Source organism: Balaenoptera musculus, chromosome 3, assembly GCF_009873245.2.
Source record: "Balaenoptera musculus isolate JJ_BM4_2016_0621 chromosome 3, mBalMus1.pri.v3, whole genome shotgun sequence".
Taxonomy (NCBI): Eukaryota; Metazoa; Chordata; class Mammalia; order Artiodactyla; family Balaenopteridae; genus Balaenoptera; species Balaenoptera musculus.
Genome location: NC_045787.1, coordinates 112592768 through 112619462, shown reverse-complemented (window position 1 = coordinate 112619462; position 26695 = coordinate 112592768). Strand labels below are relative to the sequence as shown.

General features: G+C 43.0%; 1 protein-coding gene across 2 annotated transcripts in view; it reads left to right on the top strand.

Moving 5' to 3' along the window:
* The window catches only part of TRPC7 (transient receptor potential cation channel subfamily C member 7), a 135542-nt gene that overhangs the window by 63108 nt on the left and 45739 nt on the right, over positions 1-26695 (top strand). For both annotated transcript variants that reach the window (XM_036847238.1, XM_036847239.1), the window contains 2 exons: positions 13723-13887; positions 19507-19723. In XM_036847238.1, the coding sequence (XP_036703133.1) occupies positions 13723-13887; positions 19507-19723 (382 nt within the window). The remainder of the gene's footprint in view (positions 1-13722; positions 13888-19506; positions 19724-26695) is intronic.

Here is a 26695-nt window from a genome sequence, read left to right as displayed (position 1 = left end):
GAAGAGCAGGAAATAAGGTTAATTTTTAAGGAAGGTTTGAGAGAAAAATTCCTAGAAGAGAGGAGAAGTCTGGCCAAGACCTGAGTGTGAGGGATAAGCAGGGGTTCTGGGCTCAGCAGACGGTGGTCCTCAGATCGTCCATGGCCTCCCCACAAGCCAAGATGAGCTGTGTGTAGGGAGCTAAGAGTACTGGCTCAGGATAACACCTCTCTCCATCCAGCTTTCGGGAGGCTAACTCATACAGCCAAATGGAGGTAAAATGAAATATGACAAGTGATCCTCCACTTAGGATCTCAGAAGCAGAATCAGGCAGGCCTGAACCCTGAGAAGGAGAAACTGTGGGACAATGGAAGGTATTACTTCACCCTAGGCATCACTTCCAGAGACTGTTGGGGTGCTGCCCTCTAGAAAAGATGAGCATGAGAGGAGACAGCCATTTCTAGGGTAAACAGATGGAGATCTGGAGACAGGCATGATGGAGAGCAAGTGGTCATCTCTGCCAAGGAAGCAGATGCCCCATCTGCCAAGGAGACATTCAAAGTCCTGAGGAATTCAGCACCCACCACCAGGTGGGAGCCCATCAGCCCAGAGGCAGAACTACAGGAGAAAGTCAGCCCCTGAGAGCAGAGCAGAGAGCAGAAGGATGGACACACTCTTCAGAGGCAGGGACCAGCCAGGAGGCTTCAGTGCAAGCAGAACAGGAGATCAGACAGCTGATGGGGGGGGGCAGCCAGCGCAGGGCTACAGAGGCCCAGGAACAGCTGTGCCTGTGCACTGGACCAGCCGCCGAGGAACAGTTCAGAAAACATTTAGTGACGGGTAAGGTGACTAGTGTAGGATACTTGAATCAAGCAGAAATATATAGGAAGAGGCAATCATAAAAAAAAAATCCCTGCCATCTAGCTTGAAAGGGCTACGAACCATCAAGATCTGGGAATTAACAAGCTTCCCAAAGGTAGAGGCCTTGACCATCTTGCTCACTGCTGTGTCCTCTGTGTCTGAAAATGCTTGGTGCACAGTATCAACTGGCACTTACTATCTGTCTGGTGGATGGATGCAAGCATGCCTACCAATGCGGCTAGGTTTGTGCTCACCAGCTGCCAATATCTGGAACATCTGGGTCACAAACATGCTATTTCTAATTCTCGAACCAATGGTTATGCCATTATTTCAGCATTTCTCATCATCAAAATACTGGTAATACTAACATTCTTTAAGTGTTGAGAATTCAAAATTTTAAATTTAAAAAAGTGACACAAAATCCTAAACATGTTTCAAATTTAAAACTATATAGAAATAAAAAAACATCAAGTAAAACGAAAACATGGGCAAAATACGTTATACATACATCAACAATATATTTGTAGGAGAGAAATTAATTTTAAGTGTTATTTTAAAATAATGACATAAGAGTAAAACGTAAAGTGTGATTTTAAAAAGTAAAGTGGGGGCTTCCCTGGTGGCGCAGTGGTTGAGAATCTGCCTGCCAGTGCAGGGGACACGGGTTCGAGCCCTGGTCTGGGAAGATCCCACATGCCGCGGAGTAACTGGACCCGTGAGCCACAAGTACTGAGCCTGCGTGTCTGGAGCCTGTGCTCCGCAACAAGAGAGGCCACAACAGTGAGAGGCCTGCGCACCGCGATGAAGAGTGGCCCCCGCTCGCCGCAGCTAGAGAAAGCCCTCTCACAGAAACGAAGACCCAACACAGCCAAAAATAAATAAATAAATAAATAAATAAAATAGGGAAAAAAAAAAGACAGTGAAAGAGAGAGAAATTCTTACAAAATTCGTTCAGGGGCTGTGATAAAAAAAAAAAATAGTAAAGTGTATCAAATAAATCACTGCTGAGTTATATGCACATTACTCTACAAGAGAAACCTGGAAATTTGGGAATCATAATAGAAAGTTATAGGTAAACTCAAGACAGTTCCCTCTGATTCTTTCATCTGCAACTGATCTAATATTTCATTCCATAATTGGAGAAAATCTTCTGGAAAAATGTATGACTACTTCACCCTACCACTTAGCACTAGCTCCATCAACCTAGGACTACAATTTTTTATTGGCTGGAAGCTGTGTTTTATAGTTCAAGAAAGCATTTCTGGTCTTTGTCTTCTTTTGTTTAATTAAGTATATAAATGTTGATTTCCTGTGTCAATATCGATACCTTTGGATGTATGTTCTCCTAGTTGATGAAGTCTTTGAACTTGAGTTAGAATTATTCTTGCAAGAAAATTTTGCTGTTATTGATAATCAAATTTCTTTCTCTACTTAAGAATCATAAAAAATATATAGATGAATACTCTGGGACATACTTTTGAATGACTAAAAATTTTAATGCATGACATAACTCTTTGGACAGGGCTTAAGATAAAAATGATTTACATTTCTGACTTTTATTACAGAAATATTATATCGACAACAACAACAACAAAACAGTATTGTGGCACTTGTAAACTGAACCATAAACCAAAAACTGGAAGTGCATTTTCTGAACCCTTGAAACCTCCTTTGAGTTAGTCATGCTTATGGTCATTTTATAAATGGAGAAACTGAGGCCTGAAAACTTAAGCTACCCTGTCCCTTAACAGTCAGTGGTAAAGCCAAGACTGGCAGCCAGGTGGGCTGACTCCAGACCCTGTGCATGTTCTACGACCTTGCACCTAAGGGACAAGAGTTACGGATCCAACTTGGGAATATTATCAAGATCTCAGGCTCAAAGAATTATCTGAAACTACAGCTCTTTCTAGTAAAATGTCAGCATCAGGTGGGATTTGGCAAGAGGCCGGAGATCCTAAAAAGATCCTTTAGCAAAGTGGGTTTTTGGCCAGAGTCTGTATGTTTCAAGGCTGTAAATCAGGGCTTAGGTGACCTCCACATTAACCTGGTTCCTAGCAAAGTGCTGACCAGGCAGTTAAGCCACGGCTGAATCAGTTGTTGCCACTCTTGTCTGTATGCAGGAGAGAGAGCCCAGGATTTCATCTTTAGCATGATGACTCTCTCCTTTTAGGAAGATGAGGTTGTCGAGGAAACTGGCTTCAAGCCTTTCCCCTTGCGTATTCCTGATTTTTATCTCTACTGGGCCTTGGCTGGCCCACAGGCAGAAGCACAGAGATGAGAGTTCTAACAACAACTTGAATCGGGAGGTCCCCTGGCTTCTGTAAGCTTGGAGAAATCACTGGGGTTCCTCATGCTTTGGTGTGTCTGCCTGATTTAAAATCTACCTTGTGGAAATACAGGATAATAGTTCAAAATGGCTTCAAGTCCATACCCTGTTATATCACCTTCATGTTTACAGGCAAGTTACTTAATTTCTCTGTGCCTCATACTCCCATATTTAAAATAGGGATATAACAATATCTATCTCAAGGAATTGATATGAGGGTTAAATAACACCGATTGTTAAGCAAAGAGCCTGACACAGAATAGATAATCAATAGACATTAGCTATTCTTCATAATGATAATAGTTATTACTATTTTTAGTATATAAATATTTTCCGGATTGATGTCAGTTTGGTAATGCCATACAGAGAAATTAAACAACCCTCATTCAATCCAAAAGAGAATCCTCAAACCCTGTTTCAGCCTCCCATTTCAATCTTCTCCTGCACAAGAAGACAAGAGCCTGGTTTAGTTTTCATCATCTCTCCCTGTCTGCCCTCTACTAAAGATGTGAAGACAGTTAAATGTTCATCAGACCCTGAGAGTAAGAGAGGATGTGTTATATTTAGAAATCATTCTGGGAATATGAGTCACAGAGAAAATGATGGAGTAGATCTTAGAGGCTTCGGAAGAGTACAATTTATCACTCAAAATATGTTTACTGAGTACCTACTACGTGCAAAACATAAGGCTGCACACTCCTGGGGAAACAAAGACAGTTGGTTCCCTCAAAGAGCTTAAAAATAGCAGAAGAGATCAGATGTAAACACAATAATACAGCTATTCACAGCTTGACCCATGACCATGACTGTCAAGTGAGTTGGCTGTACAACAAGACCCAGAAGAGTCCAAGGTATCTCAGGGGGCTGAAGGACTTGGTAGGACTTGAAAGTAAAGAGGAACTTGGATGTTGAAGGTTGGTTAGGAACTGAACCAGAGAGAAGCAAGATGGACCTTCCTTGAAAAAGGCATGAGGGCTACTACACAGGCCATGTTTAGGAACAGTGTGTAGAGCAGTTTGGGTGGAGGGGAGGGATCAGGAACGTGAGTAGTTAAAGATAATCCAAGAAGGTTTGCTAGAAGCTGCTTCCATTCCTCCTTTAGTTTCAGGCTAGGGCACAGCCCTAAGTGGGGTGGAGACAGTCACTGCCCAGGTATGGAGAGTGGCCTCTTTGTGACACTGTGAAAGAGCAGAGGCAGTCATCTGGAGCCAGCTGGAAGCTCACTCTGCGTCCACACACAGTGTGACTCTGGCCATGACAACACGGCCAAACTGGAAACCAAGTCGCTTCATCAGCACCCTCGGGGCTCAGTGCTGTGGGAGGACTCCCGGGAGCACCGCAAAATCACACAGTCAGCATTCGCCTCCAGGAGGGCCAGCCAAGGCCCGCTGCCACTGTGTCTGCACTCAGGAAATGGCTCGCTCATAGCTCTGGGAGAAGCCCAGAACCATCTGTTTGGGTCACTGCACCCCAAAGACTGAAGCACAGGCTGCTTCATGAGAAAATCGTTCTTTCCCTGGCAAGAGAGACGCTGCTGAGTCACAGATACAGTCCTCAGAACCTACCAATTTGGGCCATTTGTGTAAGTAATCCCTATTGATCTGGAAAATTCAAGGTTTGATTAATTTGAGGTCGAGGAATTTTTCACGTCCTGCTGTCCCTGGGAAACAGGAACAGAGTGTTATCTTTGGGAACAACAAGCAAACTACTCAACTGAAAAGACAATATCAAATCTCTGTCTCTGTGGGCACGAAGAGTCTTCAGAAGTGCCCATCTCCTCTTGCTGCCCTGTAGACTTCCAGAACGGCTCAATCAGCAGCTACCTGGCAGGGCCCCCCGCTATGTAAATAACCAAGAACACGCCAGGGTTGGCTAGGCTAGCAGATGCACAAGTGGAAGAGAAGGTAGGGGAAGCTGGAACCGAGCGAGAGCCATCTGTGCAGGCATCCGAATGGAATCTCCCAGCAAAGAGGGGAGTCTTTAAAACACACTCAGTTAGCAAATGGGGGATTCTGAAGACAGCGCTGCAGAACAGGTGAGGAGGGGGAGGCAGTGTGTGGAGGCAAGGCACGTGAAACACAGCAGCAGAACTCCCCAAGAGCTGAGCTCCAATTCCTGCCTGCCTCCCTGGCTCCGTTCTTGGGCACCTCCTGCAGATGATGGTATGAATTTTCTCCCGGTAAGATCTTTGAACTCCTAGCTCAGTTACCTCTGGAAATGAAGAAGTTGCTGTTGTTGCTGCTGTTGTCGTCGTTTTCCAATCTCCTGGCACTTCTGCAGTGAGAATAACTTCAGTGGAGACATGAAGTCAGTCATCTATCTGCTCATCATGTCTCCTGGAGAGCAAGCAAACTTTCAGCCTCTTGTACCCATGTGTGTCTTCCAGATGTGGTGACATGGCCACAAGTGCTGGACTCTGCCACACCACAGGGACCATGTTTGGAAGGCCACTCTGGTCCTCTAGATGGCACCAGGTTTGCAGTCTGAACTCGGAGAACTTCTTGCTGCACCATTCACTCATTCAGACGACACTGCCTGAGTACCCATGCATTCAGCACCACCCTAAGGACCACAAGAGCCCTCCAGAGGGGTTTTCTCTCCAGTAGACGGTTATACAGGCATTATAACTATGATTAACGAGAGAGACTACAAATGACTTGAGAGGAGAGAAAGAAAGATTCTCACCTGAATGGGCAGGGTAAACTTTCACGGAAGAGACAGTTATTGAGCTGGACAAAACTTGGCTATGGGGGGATGAGAAGGAAAGCACTCCGGGTTGCAGCGATACCTTGACCAGAGGCTCAGAGATGGTCAAGCTTGGGAAGGCTCTGAGAACAGCTTTGCTGGAGTTTGGCCAGAGACTAGGGATGGGAAGGAAATTAGCAGAAGCTGGAACAGCAGCTGGAAGTCAGGTTTTAAACTCTATCTCTTACTCTCCCTTCCTTTGCTCTGTTCTTCTGTTTCCTTCCTTTCCCTTCCTTTCACTTGCTTCCTTTCTCCCCAACCAAAATCCCCTCCATCTAACCCTAACCCTCCATCCTCCCATCCAACCCAAACAGTGCAAATGGAGTGGATGTGGGATTATCATAAAATATCTACTGCTCTGGAGAAGGAAGTCAGAGATCAACTGTCCTCCCCAAGAGGACACAGCCCACTGCCACAGGGTGAAAGGAGACACCCAACACTCTGGCTGGGGGTATGAGCATCTCTGCAGCACATGTGAAATCTGTAGGCTCACAGAGAGGTCCTCCTGCTTGGCAGATAGAATATGCCAGAGACCTGACCCAGAAAAGACGCAGGAAACGTCAGTTGAGAGAGGCGGTATAAGGAAGTGGTTAAGAAATGTCCACTTTGGATCTGACAGTCACAGCGCCATCAGCTCTATAATGGGCATAATGGATTAAATGAGACAATGTTCATAATGTGCTCAGCACAGGGCCTGATCCACGTGAGTGCTCAATGAGTGTTTGCTTTTACTGTTTTATTTATGGCAAAGAACTAAGACCGGGAAGGGCTAGAGTCCAAGCCAACCAAATCAAGAGAATTTCAGAGGGAGCTTACACATGAAAAGACCTCAGGCTTTGGAATCAGACAGACCTGAGCTGGAACCCTGACTACACCATTCTCTAGCTGTGGGACTTAAACTGACCCAGCCTCAGTTTCCTCAACTGCAAGATGGGGTTGATAATACATCCTCGTTTGTATATGAGGATGTAGATAATACATCCATTTGGGGGAGGGTTATTGTGACGCTTACAGATAACATAACCAAAGTTCCTTCATATACTAGGTCCTCAATTATTAACAGTAAAAAACACTCAAGCTGTGATTTTAAAACATTTTACTTTGTCTAGTGCCCATGCTTAGAGGCTCCTTGAAAGAGGTATGAATTGCGGGGCTACCCACCCAAAGCTCCAAGCCCCACACCTTTTCCTTCTCATCCTCCGCCACCATTTACCCAGGACTATCATGGATTACACTCCTGTAGTGGCCGCTCAGGAGCCGCACGGCTAAATAAATAGGCTCAGCGAGCATGCTGGCGATGTTGTTCCCTACTAGAATGCTCCATTGATTTAAAACTTAATAAAACAATGGCAACTTCTGCTTTCTTTTTTACTGTAATTAAGCATACTAAGTTCTTCCGGAATGTTTAACTCTAAAATCACACGGTCACGCAACACTCTGCTGATGGATAAACTCAGCAAAGGGAAGAGCAAAGAGAACTATTTTAAGCCCTGGAGGGGGACGAGAAGTGTTAGTAGGAACAGCAGCAGCAGTAACACCGACGCCCACCTTAAATCGTAAGTACCAGGCCATGTACTGAGCACCCAACACACGTTTTCCTCTCTCACAGATCACGAAGCTAGGAGCAGTGAAGTGGCTTGCCCAGGGCCACACAGCTAGAAAATGTCGTATCTGGGATTTGAACCAGGATGGTCCAGCCTCAGAGCCTGTGCGTGTAACCACTCCGCAAACTGCTTGCACGGAGAAGAAGAGTCTGAAGGTTAAGTTATCAGTGCAGACAAAGCAACAAGCTGTGCCAAGGATGTGGGGCTCTCAATAGTAGGTCTCACAAGACGGAGGGACCCAGGAGAAAGCACACTGGTGGGATGAGCATTTGGTGTTCATTCATTCATGGAAGGCTTACTCCGTAACTGGTGGGTGTTACTGCTCAGCCCTATTCCATGCACAGACTCACAGAGCTGGGAGCTCCCTGTGGACAAGGATTGCAACTTCTCTGTATTTCCAGTACTGAGCCCAGTGCCTGGTAAGGGGCAGCAGTGAAGAAAAATATGCTGAATGAATGAATGAATGAATGGACAAACCAACAAACTAAACTAGTCAACAACTGACATTTCCATTCCTCTTCTTCCCTCCTCAACTCCCATGACTTGAGAGCTTTGCCAAGACAAAACGGGAGGGAAGAACATTAGCACCATTGAACCAAATCCTATGAGATGCACCAAACAGGAAGTGGCACCACAGAACTATACTAATTCAGTCTGACTGTCCACACTAAGAACAGCCACTTGACAACTGGTACAGTATCTGTCTCTTTTTGCCTATGTAGACAGTTTCCAGAGGGAGGAAAAAAAAGATTTCTAGATGGAAAGGCTAGTGATGAGCTAAGTGGAAAATCTTGACCACAGTCACATTGGACATCAGCCTTTGATGGTTTATCTGTATAAAATAAGTCATTTTCTCTATAAGCATTGGATTTCATAAATTTTTCTCCAGCTAATTTATTCTTCAGCTTATCAAATCATGCATTGCCGCATCTCATTATTCTGTAAATGAGGCCCAGTGTCAGAGAAAGAAATCTGTGTTTAAGGATTATGGAAATCATGCAGCCTCAAAGCCTCAGCTCAAATGTAGCCCTCTTCCCCTCCCCACTAAAGGGGAAATGCAGGATTTAACAGCTTTTAAGGTGGAGGAGGGGAGGGGCATCGAGGACGGAGGAGAAGTACTTCCGCAGGTTCAGGAACCTGGACTGCACCTCACTGACGGAGGGCTCCAGAGTGGAGGGGGACCATCAACATGGAGCTGAATAGACTTGCTGGTGGCCCTGACTGCCCTAGCAGAGACCAGCCCACTTTTACCTAAGTGCCTGGATAAAGCACTTTCACTGGAGGATAAGGAGGGAGGCGCTGGATAGAGAGGGAGTGGCCTCACGCACCTGTTAGGCTACATGAACCTTTCCAAAGGCAACAACACTTCAAGAAAATCTGCCAAAACAACGTGGAGGTCAGACTAAACATAAGGAGGGTGGAGTAGAACCTCAGGGAGTGGGGAGGAGGACAGAGAAACAAGAGGAAGAGGGAAAGGAAAAAATGGGAAAGGAAAGGAGAGTCACGGGCTTATTTTTACTTATCAAATACTAATACAGCGCTTACTATTTGCCAGGTACTGTCCTAAGCACTTTACAAATACTTACTCACTCAATCTTCATTATTAGCCTCATTTTTCAGAAAAAGGAAGTGAAGCATGGAAAGAGTCAATGATTGAAGAGCATATGGCCAGCGTGTGGCAGGGCCCGGACTTGAACCCAAGCAGCCAGGTTCCAGTCCACACGCTTAAACACCCCCCATCAGGAAAGTCTTAGCCCTGTTATAATATGAATATATGGCCCAAGGGTGTTAATATTCCATGAAACAGCCCTAAAAATACTCAATAGTTAGTTAAGGAATGTTGATAGCTCTTCAACAACTATCTATTCTTAAAATATCCGATATTTCCTTACAAATGAATATAAAGCAGGGAAAAGAGTGAAGGGGATAATTTTCCTTCAGGCTATAAAAGAAAAATAGTAGCACATGGACCAACTGAAAGCAAAGTAAGAGCCAAGATTTGGCCAATATGCCCAAACGTTCCCATATGCCAGCATTATATTCTCACTAAGTCACCAGGGTCTGGGAGGAATAGGAACTTTAGGTGAGATATTAACAGAAAACCAGCTTTGGGCACAAATGTTGTTATACTAAACATGAAGGCTGGTCAAACATGCCACCAGAATAACCGGCTTGAGATGGACTCAAGAACCGGCAGCCACACGAATTCTAGTCCCTCCTGACCCTCAGGTCCTGTTTTCCAGTCTCCTTCTCCATTATGGGGAATTCTGTCTCAGAGCTCCCTCCTACCCCTCTTTGCAATTTAACTTCTTAGCTCCCCGCCCCAACCCAGTCCTCTGGAACAGTCCATCCCAGCTGTGGGTATGGTCTGACGTGTATTCTCTTGAGAGGCTGCTCTGCTCCATGTAAGCCTACCTTAACAGTCTCAGCTCCAAGCCATCACTCCCTACTAGGAAGAGTGTGAATCATGTCGATGGGAAAGCTGAGGTGGTCAATCCAGTTCTTCCCTTGAAGAACTTTCAGAAATGTGTACCATGCTCTCAGTCCAGAATGGTTTAGGGACAGGAATGGCCTGGGCAATCCTCTTGTTAGGATCCAGATCATTCCACCCTTTTGTGAGCCAGATGCCAAAGAAATCTGGCCCAAGACAACACTGATTTTCTGAGTTCCCATTCTGTTCTACCTAGCTGTGGGCTCTCCTTCCTCTGTTCCTCTCTGACCCTGCTTTTAAAAATCCTCCCCCTGCTCCTGCCTTCATTCCCTGACTGAGTGCCCTTCTGGTTAGGGTGTTCTTTGTGTCTTGATGGTGCGCCTCATGTTACTCTCATCTTCCTTGGGTCAGGAATGATGTTTCTCTGTGCTTCAAAAGCACAGTGGAGAAAAATCCTCTGATACACATTGAACTATGCGTCATGAAGTTATCTTCAAAGTCCTGCTACCAATACAGAAAAGTGCCCACGTAAAGATGAATAACAATCTGGGCTCCAGCTATCAGCTGCCGTCAGCTTACTGGGAGCATTATATTATAAAGTCTGTCTACAAATAAATAGCATGTCTGGAGCTAGGTTGCTTTAATATGGAGGAAGAAAGGCTACTGTGGAAATTAACAAAGGTCTAATCAGAGGACAGAGTCTCAAGAGAGACCCCCCTGTTTTATTCGGGACCACTGTCCTCTGAGGCAGGTAAGGGCGAGTGGGAATGGTTCCTACTGTGTTCTCTCTCAGAATTCTTCCCCTCCTGCTCTGCTGCCCAATTTGTTGTGCTGATTTGTCTGCAGGAGGCAGCAGAAGAAGCATGGATGGGCTCTCCCCAGATAAAGACAAAGAGGCCAATGGCAGGGATCAGGACGGGAGTCCTTCCAGAGCAGCTACAGTGCAGGGAGCCACAGGGCGAGCCAAGTGGTCTTCCGCTACTTCATGAGACTGTGTGTTTCTCCAGAGCAGGACCATTTCAGCACCGAGGGAAGGCTAACTGTTGAAAAACAAAACCGACCGCCCCCCCATGCCTGCAAGTTGACCTGCAATGGGACGACTTGCCGTGATCAGGCTCTGAGAATTACTGAAACATGTGCATGATGTTCTGTTATTTGCTCCACTTTGTTGTGAGCCAGAAAGGGTACAGGAAAGCATATGATGGCCTGAGGGTTCCTACCTGGGTTGAGGAGAATCTGTTGCTCTTGTTCTTGAAGGGAAAAACCACAATGGTTGACATGAATCCAATAATGTTACCCCAAAAAAGCCTCATTTGCAGCTAATGATTGAGTAATAGTATCACCAGGGGCTGCTGCAGGGCCAAATAGAGCTTTGATAGCATCCTCGCAAATCATTTGGTTGCTACTGTGAGTTCCCAGAAACTGGAAACAAGAAGCTGTTGCCATCTGTGTTGAGAATTTTTTAAATAGCTCTATTTATATTGTTCTTATAATGAAAAGGGAATGTTTTGCATTTCCCAGAAATTGCTGCATATATCCTCTTAATACCCAATGAGGCAAATGGGATGAAAATTGGGACATTATGATCCAGGGTAATCCACTGAAAATGCAATCTCTTTGAAGAATGCCCAGTCTATCTGCTCTAGTCCATGGGTCCCAGCTCCTATGGCATATGGCTATCCTGACAGGGCCAAAGAGCAGGCTGCCTAAAGCAAATAATGGCCTCCCTTTGTCACAGGGAGGAAATAAGCTAATGAGCATAATTTTCTCAAGTGTAAACTTTATTCCCTTAAATGTTACTTACATACTGCCTATTACCAGTTACTACTAGCCAAGACTCAGAATCGACTAAAAACAAATGGTCAAGTAGCACCAAATATTTGCAGAAAAAGGATGTTTGGTTACAGCAACTCAAGTCAACCTGCTGAATCAATCAGAAAAAGGAAGATGCTGTATATGAATCTAGGGGTGTCTCGTGGACCATACGTGCAGAGTGGAGCTGGACCTCAGAGAGGGAAAGACACTACAGAACCTCTTTCTATACAACTTCATTCTTCTTTCTCTCTTTTTAACTGGCTTGTTTTGCTACTTAGTCTACACAGTGGAAGGTAGCTGCCCAGATCCCTGAAGGTTACATGTTAACTCCTCAGTAAATAAAAAGACTGCCTCTCTCGATCACAGTCTCAAGTAGCCTGGGCATATACCCTGAGAAAACCATAATTCAAAATTATGTGGAGACATGTACCACAATGTTCACTGCAGCACTATTTACAATAGCCAGGACATGGAAGCAACCTAAATGTTCATCGACAGATGAATGGCTAAAGAAGATGTGGCACATATATACTATGGAATATTACTCAGCCGTAAAAAGAAACAAAATTGAGTTATTTGTAGTGAGGTGGATGGACCCAGAGTCTGTCATACAGAGTGAAGTAAGAAAGAGAAAAAAACAAATACCATATGCTAATGCATATATATGGAATCTAAAAAAAAAAAAATGGTACTGATGAACCTAGTGGCAGGGCAGGAAAAAAGACGTAGACATAGAGAATGGACTTAAGGACACGGCGGGGAGGGGGAAGCTGGGGCGAAGTGAGAGTAGCACTGACAGATATACACTACCAAACGTAAAATAGACAGCTAGTGGACAGCAGCTGCATAGCACAGGGAGATCAGCTCGGTGCTTTGCGATGACCTAGAGGGGTGGGATAGGGAGGATGGGAGGGAGGCTCAAGAGGGAGGGGATATGGGGACATGTGTATCCATATGGCTGATTCGCTTTGTTGTACAACAGAAACTAACACAACATTGTGAAGCAATTATACTCCAATAAAGATGTATAAAAATAAATAAATAAATAAAAAGAGGAATAAAAAAAAAATAGCCAGCTGAGAAAACCTAATGGACCCAGTTTAAGTCTGGGTTCCAACCCTACTCTAACATATATCAAGAAGGGTGAGGTCAACAATACAAAATGTCCACAAAAGGCCCATCTTGTAACCTGGCATGAGGGCAAGGCAGATCCAAGAGAGGGAGGTGACAGTGAGAAGCTACTGCATGGGGATACAATGTGTCAGTGCTCCAGCATGCTACAATAAGCAACAGGGACCCAAGCCAAATACCACTGAAATCCAGTGGGGAAATACTGAGGAGTTTTAACATGTCCTCTGGAAACTCCACTGCAAGAACTTTTTCTTAGACAACATAGGAAAAGAGAGAGGAACTTTTCTACAATATCTCATTTAACCCTACAAGACAATGTGACAGGCTCTGTTTTGCAGAGGACAATATTGAGGCTCAGAGAGGTGAAGTAGCTGGCCCAAGGCCACCTGGCTAGTAAATGGTAGAGCAAAATTCAAACACATGTCAACTCTAAAATCCCATTCATGCTCCATCCATTCCAATATGTTGACACCCATATGAACTCTGCCCAGAGATAAGTGTCCTTGGATTGGAGACAAGCATCTACCCAGAAGCTGACTGTCATTTTCTGTGCCTGAGACTTCTCAAGGCGCTCAGTTTACCAAGCCCTGATGCAGCCGGTCCTATGAGGGCCAGTCCTATGAGGGCTCATAGCAGAGAGACCCCCAGCATCTCCAAGTCAGAAGGGCCCAGCAGGTACCTGACCTAGCTGCTCTGGCTCCAACACCCAGGCCACCCTCCCCAGGGGAACATGTCAGCCCTGAGCTACTCATAGGTCATATACTGTTCAAGTGCTACCGATGCCATTTTCCTGTTTGCGTTTTGTTTTTGTTTTTGTTTTGTTTTTACAGTTCGTTGCTCATCCTAACTGTCAACAGCAATTGCTTACCATGTGGTATGAAAATCTCTCAGGCTTACGTCAACAGTCTATCGCTGTGAAACTCCTGGCTGTCTTTGGAGTCTCCCTAGGCCTCCCTTTTCTCGCCATAGCCTATTGGATTGCTCCGTGCAGCAAGGTACAGACTGCTTAAGGTGCATGTCTTTGCGGTTATTTCTTCTCTCTACTTAGCATAACCTAAAGTCCATTTTGTCCAAATATGCAGCTGATCATTTCCCACATTTAAAGAAAATAGCCCTGAGAGACCCAACAAAAGTAGAAAACCACTTAAGAGGGAAAATGCTAAGATTTGCTTTTTTAAATCATTTTCTTAAAAGACAGAGGAGTGATAAAATGGAAACTTTTATACACACAAGGCATAATCTGATCAATAACAGAATAAAGGGGGAATAAAGGCACTGTTCCTCTTCTAATTATGGAATGTCCTAAACACGGCCTCCAAATCCATAGTAATAATAATTATAATAATGATAATAGGAATAGCCAACATTTATTGAGCACTTTCTTTTCGCTAAGCCCTTTTCATGCAACACCTCATTTCACTCTCTCAATTACATTATGATGCACACACTTTATAAGTAGGTTCAGAAAAGAGAAACAACTAGGAGCTGAGAGTCAAAGGCTTCTCATTCCGGGGCACTGCAGACCCATCTCAACACCTTCCTGGTTTCCTGGCTTCCTTGTCTGGGTTCTGGCCCACACGGGCAGCTAATTAGGTCACTAGAAGGAAAAAAGACAAAGGAAAAAGGAGGAGAGCTGGAAAGGCGCAAAGCTGGGTTCTTTTCTCGCAGGAAGGGGGAGTGTCTGGTGCCCGCCTGTAATGGAAGGAGTGGAACCTGCAAGAGCCAAGCTGCCGCACCTCCTGTTCCACCCTCCCTACAGCCCATCTGACCCAAAGCCACAAAAGGCATCAGCAGTCACTCCAGCTTCAGGCAAGAGCTAGCGCCTATAAAAACAAATCATGTCGAAATTCTGAAATATGTTTTGTAGGTTAAGTGGTCATTAAAGTTTCCAAAGCTGCATTTACTTGGTGATACAGTAAAAAAGCAATTAAGCTTAGGAAATCAACATTCAGTAGAAGAAATATGACTACAGGGAGATTAGTTCCACAGGGAATTTGGTCAGCTAAGGCAGTTAATAAAAGTGTCATCAGTGAATGGATCCTCTTGTCAACTCCACCAAGACAAAACTCATGCCAGGACGATGGGCCCAAGACTTCAGATCTGCTAATGAGGCCACCTAACCAGGCAGGCAAGGAACTGACTGCCTTAGAGTAGGAGGGGTGTCAGAGAAAGAAATTAGGACTCAAACTCCTTCTTCTGTAGAATAGTCTTAAAGATAAAAGTCCTCATACTGAATATTTGTGGTGTTCAACCTCATATCTATTGAGGATTTTGTTTCTATGGCAGTCTACCATGACACAGACTTCTAAATCGGTATTCCCCAAATGATACATATGTAGGGTAAGGCTACTTTTTTCTGTCCTTTATCATGAGCTGGAAAAAGCACAGTGAGTGAAAAAAGACTAACCAGATTGAAAGCTGGATTAGCGTTGGTCATTGGTTTTAGGCACTTGTTTTCATAGTAGTATTATCTAGTCTGTGCTGCAGGTTAGATCATTGCCTTCGTCCAGAGATGGACAGGGGTGCTGCCTCCACACTCTCTAAGCCACAAACTAATTCTAGGACATCAATCATTAAAACAACAGCCGAACACTGCCAATCCTCACTTTTGCTGTAAGACTAAATGTGACAGCTTCCAGGGAACTGGGACTAAGCAACACCAGCAAATTGGTTTGCCTCTACCTGCCTGGGGAAACGTTCCGAAAGAGATGATATGCCAGTTGCTGACTAAATTTTTTAGATTTTCAGTAGGTCTGAGAAGAATCTTGGCCAATATCATGCAGATGTGATGCAAAAAAAAGGATGTGTGGAAGGGGGAGGAATCCCGGACTTTCTGGGGACCCAGTAAATTCAAGAGACTGATGCCACCATGGACCGTAGGGGTCAGACTTATGGTGTTTTCTGGAATATTCCAGAAGTAATGATTGCAGGAAAGTTTGGCCCCATGGCTGCTTTCCTGAGAGCTTCCTCTCCTCTGTTCAGAGACTTGTCTGACTGACATTTTGTGTCCCTGGAATGTCCAGTAAGACAAAAAAACAGCTTGTACACTAAGCCCTTGCTTGTGGCCACTGGCAGCTGGTGGCAAGAGAGGGTGGCATTTGATGAGGAAGACTGGAGGTTCAGACTGGGAAGAGATGCTGGAAACTCTCTGGGTGCTCTACTGCAGCCATGGCCTACCTTGTGGGCAAGTGGCTACCAGGTCCCAGTTAGGTGCTTACACTTGTGGGCTAAGAGCCCAGTGCCATAGAACACAGAGGTGTGTCAACAAGTAAAAGCAGGTGTCCACCCTGAGGGCTTGAGAATGCAGTTCATTTGGAGCTAATTCAGGAGCACTACTCAGTTATTCTCACATTCACCTATTTTCCAGAGTAAAAGAAAAGAAAAGAAAAAGTAAAAGTAAAAGAAAAGTACCCAGGAAGTCTGGGCTTGAGCCAGAGACTGAGTACAGCAAGCCTGGACTTCCCGATATGTTCTCAGCTCCTAAGGGCCAAGTAATGACAGAGCTGCTTTAGCCCATGTTTCAGACTCACCAGTTTTGCTCTTCAGGCAGAGGAAAACAGGCCTATGTCTCCCAAAGCTCTACCATCGCTTTTTATACCTAACGCTGTTACCTGACTCAGCGTTAATGATTCCCCAGCTAAGAGCTGCTGGTATATATTGGCTGACTTTTCTCCTTTCTTTTGGTTCACCTGGTGACCTTGTGAAAGGAGGAAGTTTACCCCAAGCATAATTTGCTTCAAAAAATTGAGATAAATATGGAATGTCACAAAAAAAAAAGAAAAAGAAAAAGGAAATCACTGAAATGATTTGATCTCATCTGACCTTTATCAAAGTTTTACCAGTTAAAAAGATGCTTTCGGGCTTCCCTGGTGGCGCAGTGGTTGAGAATCTGCCTGCCAATGCAGGGGACACGGGTTCGAGCCCTGGTCTGGGAAGATCCCACATGCCGCGGAGCAACTAGGCCCGTGAGCCACAACTACTGAGCCTGCGCGTCTGGAGCCTGTGCTCCGCAACAAGAGAGGCCGCGATAGTGAGAGGCCCGCGCACCGCAATGAAGAGTGGCCCCCGCTTGCCGCAACTGGAGAAAGCCCTCGCACAGAAACGAAGACCTAACACAGCCAAAAAAAAATTAATTAATTAATTAATTTTTTAAAAAAAAGATGCTTTCAAGCCCAGAAGAAATATAGGAAAGGTGCATCAATTCCTAACCTCGTTTTTCCTCCCTATGGCTTAAATCAAGTGGGACTGAGCCCAGGGTAACCTTCTACATCACTGCAGGGCCTTATCAGGGTTTTTTCTTATCATCTGCAATAAATACAATAATTTTTACAGATGCATCTTCTGCCGGAAGATAACAACTGGAAGGAGGGAACAAAGAGAACATTAAATTCCTCAAAGCAGCTCTTATGGGGAATCCCAGGGCCAGCATGGGTGTACCTGCGTGCAGATTCCTGACATCAGGTGCCTTGCCTAGATGAGAAGATGGAGAGGTGTCCCCAGGTCCTCATTCAGGTAGTCACTGGAAGATGTTACATAGAGCTCACTGATAAAGGATTGAGGAAACTTGGCCATCAATCCCTTAAGAGCTGTGTCTACCTCCGTGTTCTCCACCTTTTTCTGACATTTCTGGGACCCTGCTGGGACACACAGATCTGGTATCCCTTGCCCTCTCCTCAACCTTTCCTCTCCCCACTCTGCAGTCATTCTCCAACTTTCCTCACCTCTCACCACTACCTCAGCTAGGACACAGTGACAGGAAACAATGCAATGACTATCTAAGGATGTCGCCTGTATACACCAAAGTATCCCAGCATCTTGGTTGGGAACTGGGGCTCCAAGATGCCAACACAGTCAGATAAAATGTTGAAAAATTCAAAGTATGTATTTGACATCACATAAGTCAATATGAAACATCCTTTGATTCCGTTGTTTTTTTTTTACTGAATTTATGTAAGGTATTTTATTTGTCCTTATATTTAATCTCTACATTCTGAATTTAGTACATCTACCTATGGCTAAAAATAATCTACAGTCCCTATTTTGTAAATAATAAGGTTAAACATTACTAAGAAATGTCATTTGTAAGATGTTTGTGGGCCCCCTAGTTTTCAGGTAAACACCTTTTTCAACAGTTCTGAAGTTATTCTAGTGCCATGTGACAATTTGACGATGCAGGTGAATCCGAACAAGTTCTTTCCAGCACAAATAAGGATTTCCAACGTTCAGACTTGAAACGCAGTCTTTTTTAAAAAAAGATTAAAATTATCTTTTTAAATTTCAACAGATGGGTTCTATGACATTAGAACATTACAATAATTACTGGCACCATTAACGTGGATGATTAGCATACTGAAGCCTACTGAAAGAACATTATCAAGCCATCTGATTTATAAATGTTATGTTGAACATAGTCATAGTTAGGGAAATTTTACCAGGAGAAACTCCTATAGCTGATCTTTTGCTGAACCAATACTCTACATGCTGGGTGACATTTCACTCTAGGACTCCTGAACGAGGCAGAACATGAACATCAATTAACTAGTCACTGGCTATAACTGAACATTTGCCCTGGAGGAGGAACTGAGATCCAGAAAAGACTCCCCTCTTTGCTCTTGTCTTATCAGTATACCTGGTGAGGTGTTTAGGTGAGGGTGTTTAGGTGAGGGTGACAGCAGTGACCTGGAAGAGACCCAAGTGAATTCATTTACAGTGGTCAGCAAAGACTGACTGTGCAGCCCCCAATTTAGTCCTCAAAGATCCAAGTGGCCTTTGGATGGCAAGCCAGGGATAAGAAGATATGACCAATACCTACTCCCTAAAAGGCATTTTTGGATCACTTCAGGCTCACATGGAACAACTGCACAAGTTAATCGTGTACTAGGCCACAAAGAAAATCTCAGTAGTTTTAGGGTAGTATCACAGAGGCTATGATCTGAACACATGCTGCAATAAAAACAGGATTTTTTAAAGCAAGGGGGGAAAAGTCCTGTATATCTGGAAACTAAATAACCTCTGAGTTAAAAATGAAATCAAATGGGAAATTATAAAAATATTTATAACTGAATACAAGGAAAATGCTACATGTCAAAATTTATAGGAACATAGCTAAAGCAGTACCTAGTGGGAAATGCATAGCTTTAAATAAATTTACCAAGATATAAGAAATGTGGAAAATAAGTCATCTAAGCTAAAACTCAAGAAAATAGACAAAAGAGCAACAGAGCATATCCAAAGTGTTTTGTTTTTTAAATTCTGAACTCTACTGAAACAGATTTTTTTCCTAGATTCATAAAGCATAAAATTCACATCCACATGGTTGGAGGTAGCTGTGCAGTCAGATTGTAAAATGATGTTATATTAGTGTGTTCTACTCCTTTCTCTTACCGCTCCCATTAAGTCTTCTAAACAGAAAAAATTAAAGTGAGTAGAAAAATGGATTTGGTCAAGCAGCCTCTCACATAAGAGCTCTAGAGAAAATGTCTGGGTTCAATTAGCAGCTTCTGTCCAAAACTGAGGATTCTCTGGTTCAACTTTCAGCAAAAGCCTTTTAAAGAGAGCCCTGAACTCGCCTGGAGCTGCCAGATTAACATGTCTTGTATATATTTTGTTTCCAGCTAGGACGAACCCTGAGGAGCCCTTTCATGAAATTTGTAGCACATGCAGTTTCTTTTACAATCTTCTTGGGATTGTTAGTTGTGAACGCATCAGATCGCTTCGAAGGTGTTAAAACCCTGCCCAATGAAACCTTCACAGACTACCCAAAACAGATCTTCAGAGTGAAAACTACACAATTCTCCTGGACAGAAATGCTCATCATGAAGTGGGTCTTGGGTAAGCATGTCACTCTTTTAATGTCTCCTCCCCTAATTATAATAGGACATTATTAAACCCTGACTTCAGAAGCTCTTCCTCTCCTCTTGAATGCATTCTTGGCAGACAAAATGGTGAGGAGATGACCAGCAAGGAAGCCAAAGTCAACTTCTGTATGTGCTGGTGTAAAAGATGCACAGACCTGTAATATAAATCCCAATTTTGAAAGGAGGTGTTTGGGGGAGATTCGTTCTGTACCTTTCCTTACGTGTGTATTGAAAGTGACTGTAAAGTGTGTGTGTTGCGGGGGGGGGGGGACATATGGTTTTGCTCATTTAAATACAGTCTACTAGAAGCCTTAGGAAATCAAGTTCTGCCTCTGAAAAAAAGTATAAGATTGCATAGCTTCAAAGATATTTTTTGTTACCACTGAATACTGATACATAGTAGAACAGTAATAATACAAATCTAAAAAGTTAGGGGAGTAACATGTTCTCATTATTTGTGTTAGTGAACGTAATGAAGCTGTGGAATTCCTCTTTGTGGTGCTATTTTGTGCTGCCAAGGTCTGCCACTGGAATTGCCAAGGAAATCCTTCCAAATTGCCTCACTGACTAGTCAAGAAAGGCTATCTCTCTTTTGCCTAACTCACAAGAACTATTACTAGTAGAAACAAGCAAGATAAGATAAAACTGGCAATGGCTAAAATGGTACATAGCCAACTGTGTTGCAGATTTTTCTAACACTGAAAACTGCAAAATTTATTGGTAAAAAATCAGATTTGGTAGGAAACAATGAAAACCTGCAAAAACTATAATCAGTGATATTGTAAATAACCAAAACTTGATCAATAAATTATAAGATTTACATCAAAAAGATTTGAATTTGATGGGAATGTTTTGAGTAAAACAAAACTGAAAATAAAAAAGGCAAAAAACGTATGCAGTATCAAGATTTTATCAATTAATTAAACTGTCCTAATGGTATTCACCCCCAATTGCTTTTCTTAACAAAAATTCAATAGTGGCGTAATATTCATTATGTTTATGTTCACAAACATTGAGTCAAAACGTATTCAGGGTCAAAGTGTCTGTACTTTCAATCAACAAATTCACAAAAGAACAAATACCTGAAAAGACAGCCCAGTACATGCCCTGTGCTAATTAAATGATATTGCCTAAGAGAGCCACAGGAGTTGAACCATTGGAGAATATCCCATAGATCCCCAAACTGAGAACAACTGGGAGTATGGTCTCTAAGCTGGATCTCTCAATAGGCAGAAGGTAATGAGGAGAAGAATGGTTTGACCCAAAGGGCAGAGACAGGAAAGCACACCATGCTTCCCAGGAGCTTTTAATCAACCAGCAAGTCTGTAGCCAAAGGTTCATTTTGTAGAGTCACTGGTACTCAAGTTGGAAAGGAACATTAAAGCCTGCTGCAGAGTAAGTTCTGTGGCTTCATTTTCACAGTTGAGTCTATCCCAATTCTCCCTAGTACACCGGCCCCACCTCCAATTTAACTAAATTAAGCACTTTAACACTAGGCACTTTACAATGGACTGAATGTTTATATCCCCCAAAATTCATATGTTAAGACCCTAGTTCCAAAGTCATGGTATTAGAAGTGGGGCCTCTGGGAGGTGCTTAGGTCATGAGGGTGGAGCCCTCATGAATAGGATTAGTGCCCTTTACAAGATATCCCAGAGAGCTCTCTCACCCTCTCTGTGCCATGTGAGGACACAACAAGCAGTCTGCAACCTGAAAGAGGGCTCACACCAGAACCCAAACATGCTGGCACCCTGATCTTAGACTTATAGCCTTCAGAACTGTGAGAAGCAAATTTCTGTTGTGTATAAACCACTCAATCTGTGTGACTTTGTTATAGCAACTTAAACTAAGACACGGTTAAAAAAAAAAAAACTCACATGTTGCATTTATGGATAAAACAAAGTATTTATGGCACCAATCACTCACCCATCCCATTTCCCCACCTGGGCTGCAAATAGAAGACAGGTGAGTCCAAGCATACTCCCCATTCAGTGGGTGCTACCATATGTTAACCATGGTACTCCTACTGAGCCATGACTTCTTCCTGCATCCTCATATTTCTCTTCCTGGGTGTCAGAGCATCATCCCAACAAGAGGGAAGCATCTCTAGCTACAGAGGTCCCAGCTTTTGTAGTCTGGTCCCAGCTTCTACCCATCAAAGCAAAGCTGAGTTTTCAAGACCATTACATAAGAAGTATTGTAAAGGGGAAGACTTATTTTTCATTGACCTACTTCCTGTCACATTTTAGACAGAAGAAAGAGTCAAACCACTTTTTCTTACTAGATTATATTTTTCAAACTTTTATCATGAATAATTTTAAGAACTGCAAATTTCGAGAGAAGATTATACTGAACCCTTTGTACCAATCACTCATCTTCAACAATTAGCAAATCAAAGCTAATTTTTGTTTCATCCTATTTCCCTTCTCTCAACCCTGTAGAATTTTGAATCCAATCCCAGGTATCATAAAATTTCATCTACAAACATTTTTGTGTGTATCCTAAAAGATAATTTTCCTTTTACTTTTTTCTAATCTTTCTGTGCTGCAAGTTCACTGACATTTTTTCTCCATTATCTGTGACTTTAATCCCCAACCACTGAATTTTTCATTTCAAATATTATATTTTTCAGCCCTTTAAGTTCCACTTGGTTCTCTTTTATATCTTTCATTTCCTTCCTCGTGATGTTTGTATTTTCCTTTAAATCCTTGAACATAATGTACATATTTATAGTAAGAACTGTAAAGTAAGTAAAGTCCTTAACTCCTAATTTCATCATCTCTATCATTTCTGGGTTACTGACTAAACTTTCTCCTGACATGGATCATATTCTCCTAAATCTTGGTGTGTTAGTAACTTGTGATTGAATGATGAGCACATTACATGTTATATTGGTGAGCATCTAGATTTTGCTGTCTTCCTTTAAAGAGTTTTTTTGCTTTATTCTGACAGGCTGTTAAATTCTTACAGATGAGTTTGGTCCTTTTCAAACTTTCTTAGAGTGGACCTGGAAAAGCTTTACCATAAGGATTGATTATCCTTGTACTATAGAGGCACACCTCTGGGTCTCTACTAAATGCCCAGGGTAATCAACAAGGATTCTCAACTGTGGATGGTCAGAGCTCAAACATCTTTCCACTCTGGGTGAGCTCTAGAAACTGTTCAGCTTGCAGCTCTCTGGCTGTTGTTTGTGGAGTTTTACTCTATGCATTCATGACTTAGCATTCAGGGAACATTCAAAAGGACATCTATGTAAATTTCTGGACTATTTTTGTTTGTGTTTGGTTTTGGGTTTTGGTTCTGTATAGTACCTTTCTCTCTGGAACTCTGCCATATAACATCTAATCACTTCAGCCTTCCTGAACTCTAATCTCTGTGTATTCAACTCATTGGGACTGCCTTCTGTGCTTCTGGAATCCCTCTCCATACCCTGCAGACTGAAATGTGCTTCCAGAAAAAAATAAAAGACAGGGCTATCATGTGGCTTACCTTGCTTGTTTCTCTTAAGGATCACAGTGCTCTGCTATTTCCAATGTCTGAAAATAGTTTCTTTTTTTTTCCAGTTTACTGCTCCATCATGACTGGTAATAGAAATCAGGATTCTTTTTCTAAAACAGAACTACAAACATAAAAGAAAATTAATAATTTCTTTTCAAATACCCAGTCAGTATTCAAGTTTCTTTGACTGAGAAGACAAGTTGAATAAATATCTGCCTACCTTGCTTTCTCTCTTCCTTCAGGTCTCTGTTCACATTTTACCTTATCAGAGTAGTTGAGCAGGTAAGAGCAAGCTCTCTTACCTCCCTCCTCTGATAAGGTGAAATGTAAACAGAGACCTAAAGGAAAAGAGAAAGCAAGCTTTGCAGACATCTGGGTGAAAAGCATTCCAGAAAGACAGATCAGTATGTGTTAAAGGCCTGCATTCAGGAGCACGCTGGACAAGTTTGAGGAACAGCAAAGAAATTAGTGTGGCTGCAGCAGAATAAATAAGGGGGAGATGGCAGAGATGAGGTCACAGGATAGGCAGAGTCAATCATGCAAGGCATTGGAGGCCATGGTACAGAGTTTAGATTTTACTCTGAGTATGACTGGAAACAACTGGACAGTTCTGAGTGCAGAAGTGACATCCTACAACCTCATTTTCTAATGGATCACTGGCTGCTGTGTAGAGAACAGATGATTCTGGGACAAGAGCAGAAGCAGGGAGACCAGTTAGGAGGCCACTGCAGTAATTCAGACAGGAAATAGCTGGTTTTGTGGAGGTAGTAGACGGTTATTATATTTTGGAGGTAAAATCAATAATATTTACTACTGGATTGCCTGTGGGGTGTGAAAGAAAGAGAGCAGTCAAGGAAAATTCCAAGTTTTTTAGCTTAAGTAATGGTATAATAGAGAGTTCCTCTAAGGCAGGAAAGACCAGGGGAGGAGCAGTTTGGAGAGAGAGTAGATATGGAAATCAAGAGTTCGGTTTGAGATTATCTATTAGATCTCCAAGTGGAAATGTCAAGTAGCAACTGGATACAGATGCTGAAGGTCAGAGAGGCTGGGGCTGGAAACATAAATCTGGAAATGTCAGTCTACTTAAAGTAAATTATATGCAATACCTCAACTGTGAATGTGGACATATGAACCGAGGACCAAGCCCTCGGGCACAGCAATATTTCAAGGATGGGAAAATGAGAAGTATCTTACCCAGCAAAGGAGACTGAGATAAGAGAGTGGTGTCCCAGAAGCCAACCAAAGTCACTGTGTCAAGACCCAGGCAGTGATCACTTATGTCAAGTGTTGCTGATAGATCAAGTAACATGCGGCCTGAGACTTGACCACTGACTTTGGATGCAAAGTTCCTGAGTAGCAAGAGGGGATGGGATCCAGCAGGCAAGCAGAGGACTTGCCCTTAGCAGGAGTGTGGACACTTCATCTACTCTAACAGGAGGAAGGTGGAGTTGAGGGCACAGAGCAGGTAGCTTGGTAAATGCAGTGCTGAGTACAACGTGCAAGTTTTCTGATAGTGTTGTTTCTATTTTCTCAATTTTCTTCTCCATAAATATTCTGTAGTTATTAAGCATTGTATTATGTACCAGGCACTGTGCCAGATACTGGGGAAGCAGCTATAAAATAAGACTAATATTATCTTGTCTCTATTTTCTGGAGCTCTTTAATTATAAAATACAGCTAATAATAATAACAACTTTTAAGAAAAAGACATTGAGCACTGTGTTCACTGTGTTCTTTGGGCTGGCACACCCTAAGGTCCACAACCTGATATACTCTGCTCAGACACGGAGAGCCTCGAAATGGTATCAGGCCCTTACTGAAGGAGTCCTCATATGCTACTCCCGAGCACTGCCGGGAAGGCCTTGGGGCAACCAGAAACACAACACACAGTTCTCTTCCCCCATGACTCATGAATGTAGTCCTTTAGACAGACTGGCTATACAAACCATGACTCCCTTGCCACCAGGAGCAGCCCTAGAGCTAAACAGGACTTTAGGACTCTAACAAGTTCAAACTGGTCCCCCAGTGATGGAGAGAGAAGTGGACCACTAAGAGATGAAGGGCCTTGACCAGGTGTCCTTGCTTCTGTCCTTCCCACCCTGTGCCTCAGTAGATGCTCAGCATAGGAGCTAGAGATCCATTTAAAATGTAATCAGGTTTTGTCACTCTTTGCCTCAAAACTCTTCAGTGGTATCACATTCTCCCTCAGCATGACAGCCAATGTCACTATAAAGGCCAACAAAGCCCTCCACCTCTCTACCCCACCTCTATGCCCTCATCTCCCATCACCTCCCATCTCATTCACTCTCTTTCAGCCCCACTGGCTTCCTTGCTTCAAACTGTTTCTGCCTCAGAAACTTAGCTTAGGCTGTCCCCTCTGCCTAAGAGTTCTTCCCACGGGCAGCACCATGGCTCACTCCCTCACTTGCTCAGGTCTATGTTCAAAAGTCTCCTTCCACCAACCACAAGCACTGAAATTGAAACTGTGATTTACAATCTTCCAACAAACAAAAGTCCAGGACCAGATGGCTTCACAGGTGAATTCTATCAAACATTTAGAGATGAGCTAACAGCTATCCTTCTCAAACTCTTCCAAAATAGAGCAGAGGGAGGAACACTCCCAAACTCATTCTACAAGGCCACCATCACCCTGATACCAAAACCAGACAAAGATGTCACAAAGAAAGAAAACTACAGGCCAATATCACTGATGAACATAGATGCAAAAATCCTCAACAAAATACTAGCAAACAGAATCCAACAGCACATTAAAAGGATCACACACCACAATCAAGTGGGGTTTATCCCAGGAATGCAAGGATTCTTCAATATATGCAAACCAATCAATGTGACACACCATACTAACAAATTGAAGGACAAAAACCATATGATCATCTCAGTAGATGCAGAAAAAGCTTTTTACAAAATTCAACACACATTTATGATAAAAACCCTTCAGAAAGTAGGCATAGAGGGAACTTACCTCAACATAATAAAGCCCATATATGACAAACCCACAGCCAACATTGTTCTCAATGGTGAAAAACTGAAACCATTTCCAGTAAGATCAGGAACAAGACAAGGTTGCCCACTCTCACCACTATTATTCAACATAGTTTTGGAAGTTTTAGCCACAGCAATCACAGAAGTAAAAGAAATAAAAGGAATCCAAATCGGAAAAGAAGTAAAACTGTCACTGTTTGCAGATGACATGATACTACGCATAGAGAATCCTAAAGATGCTACCAGAAAACTACAGGAGCTAATAAATGAATTTGGTAAAGTAGCAGGATACAAAATTAATGCACAGAAATCTCTTGCATTCCTATACACTAATGACAATAAATCTGAAAGAGAAATTAAGGAAACACTCCCATTTACCACTGCAACAAAAAGAATAAAATACCTAGGAATAAACCTACTTAAGGAGACAAAAGACCTGTATGCA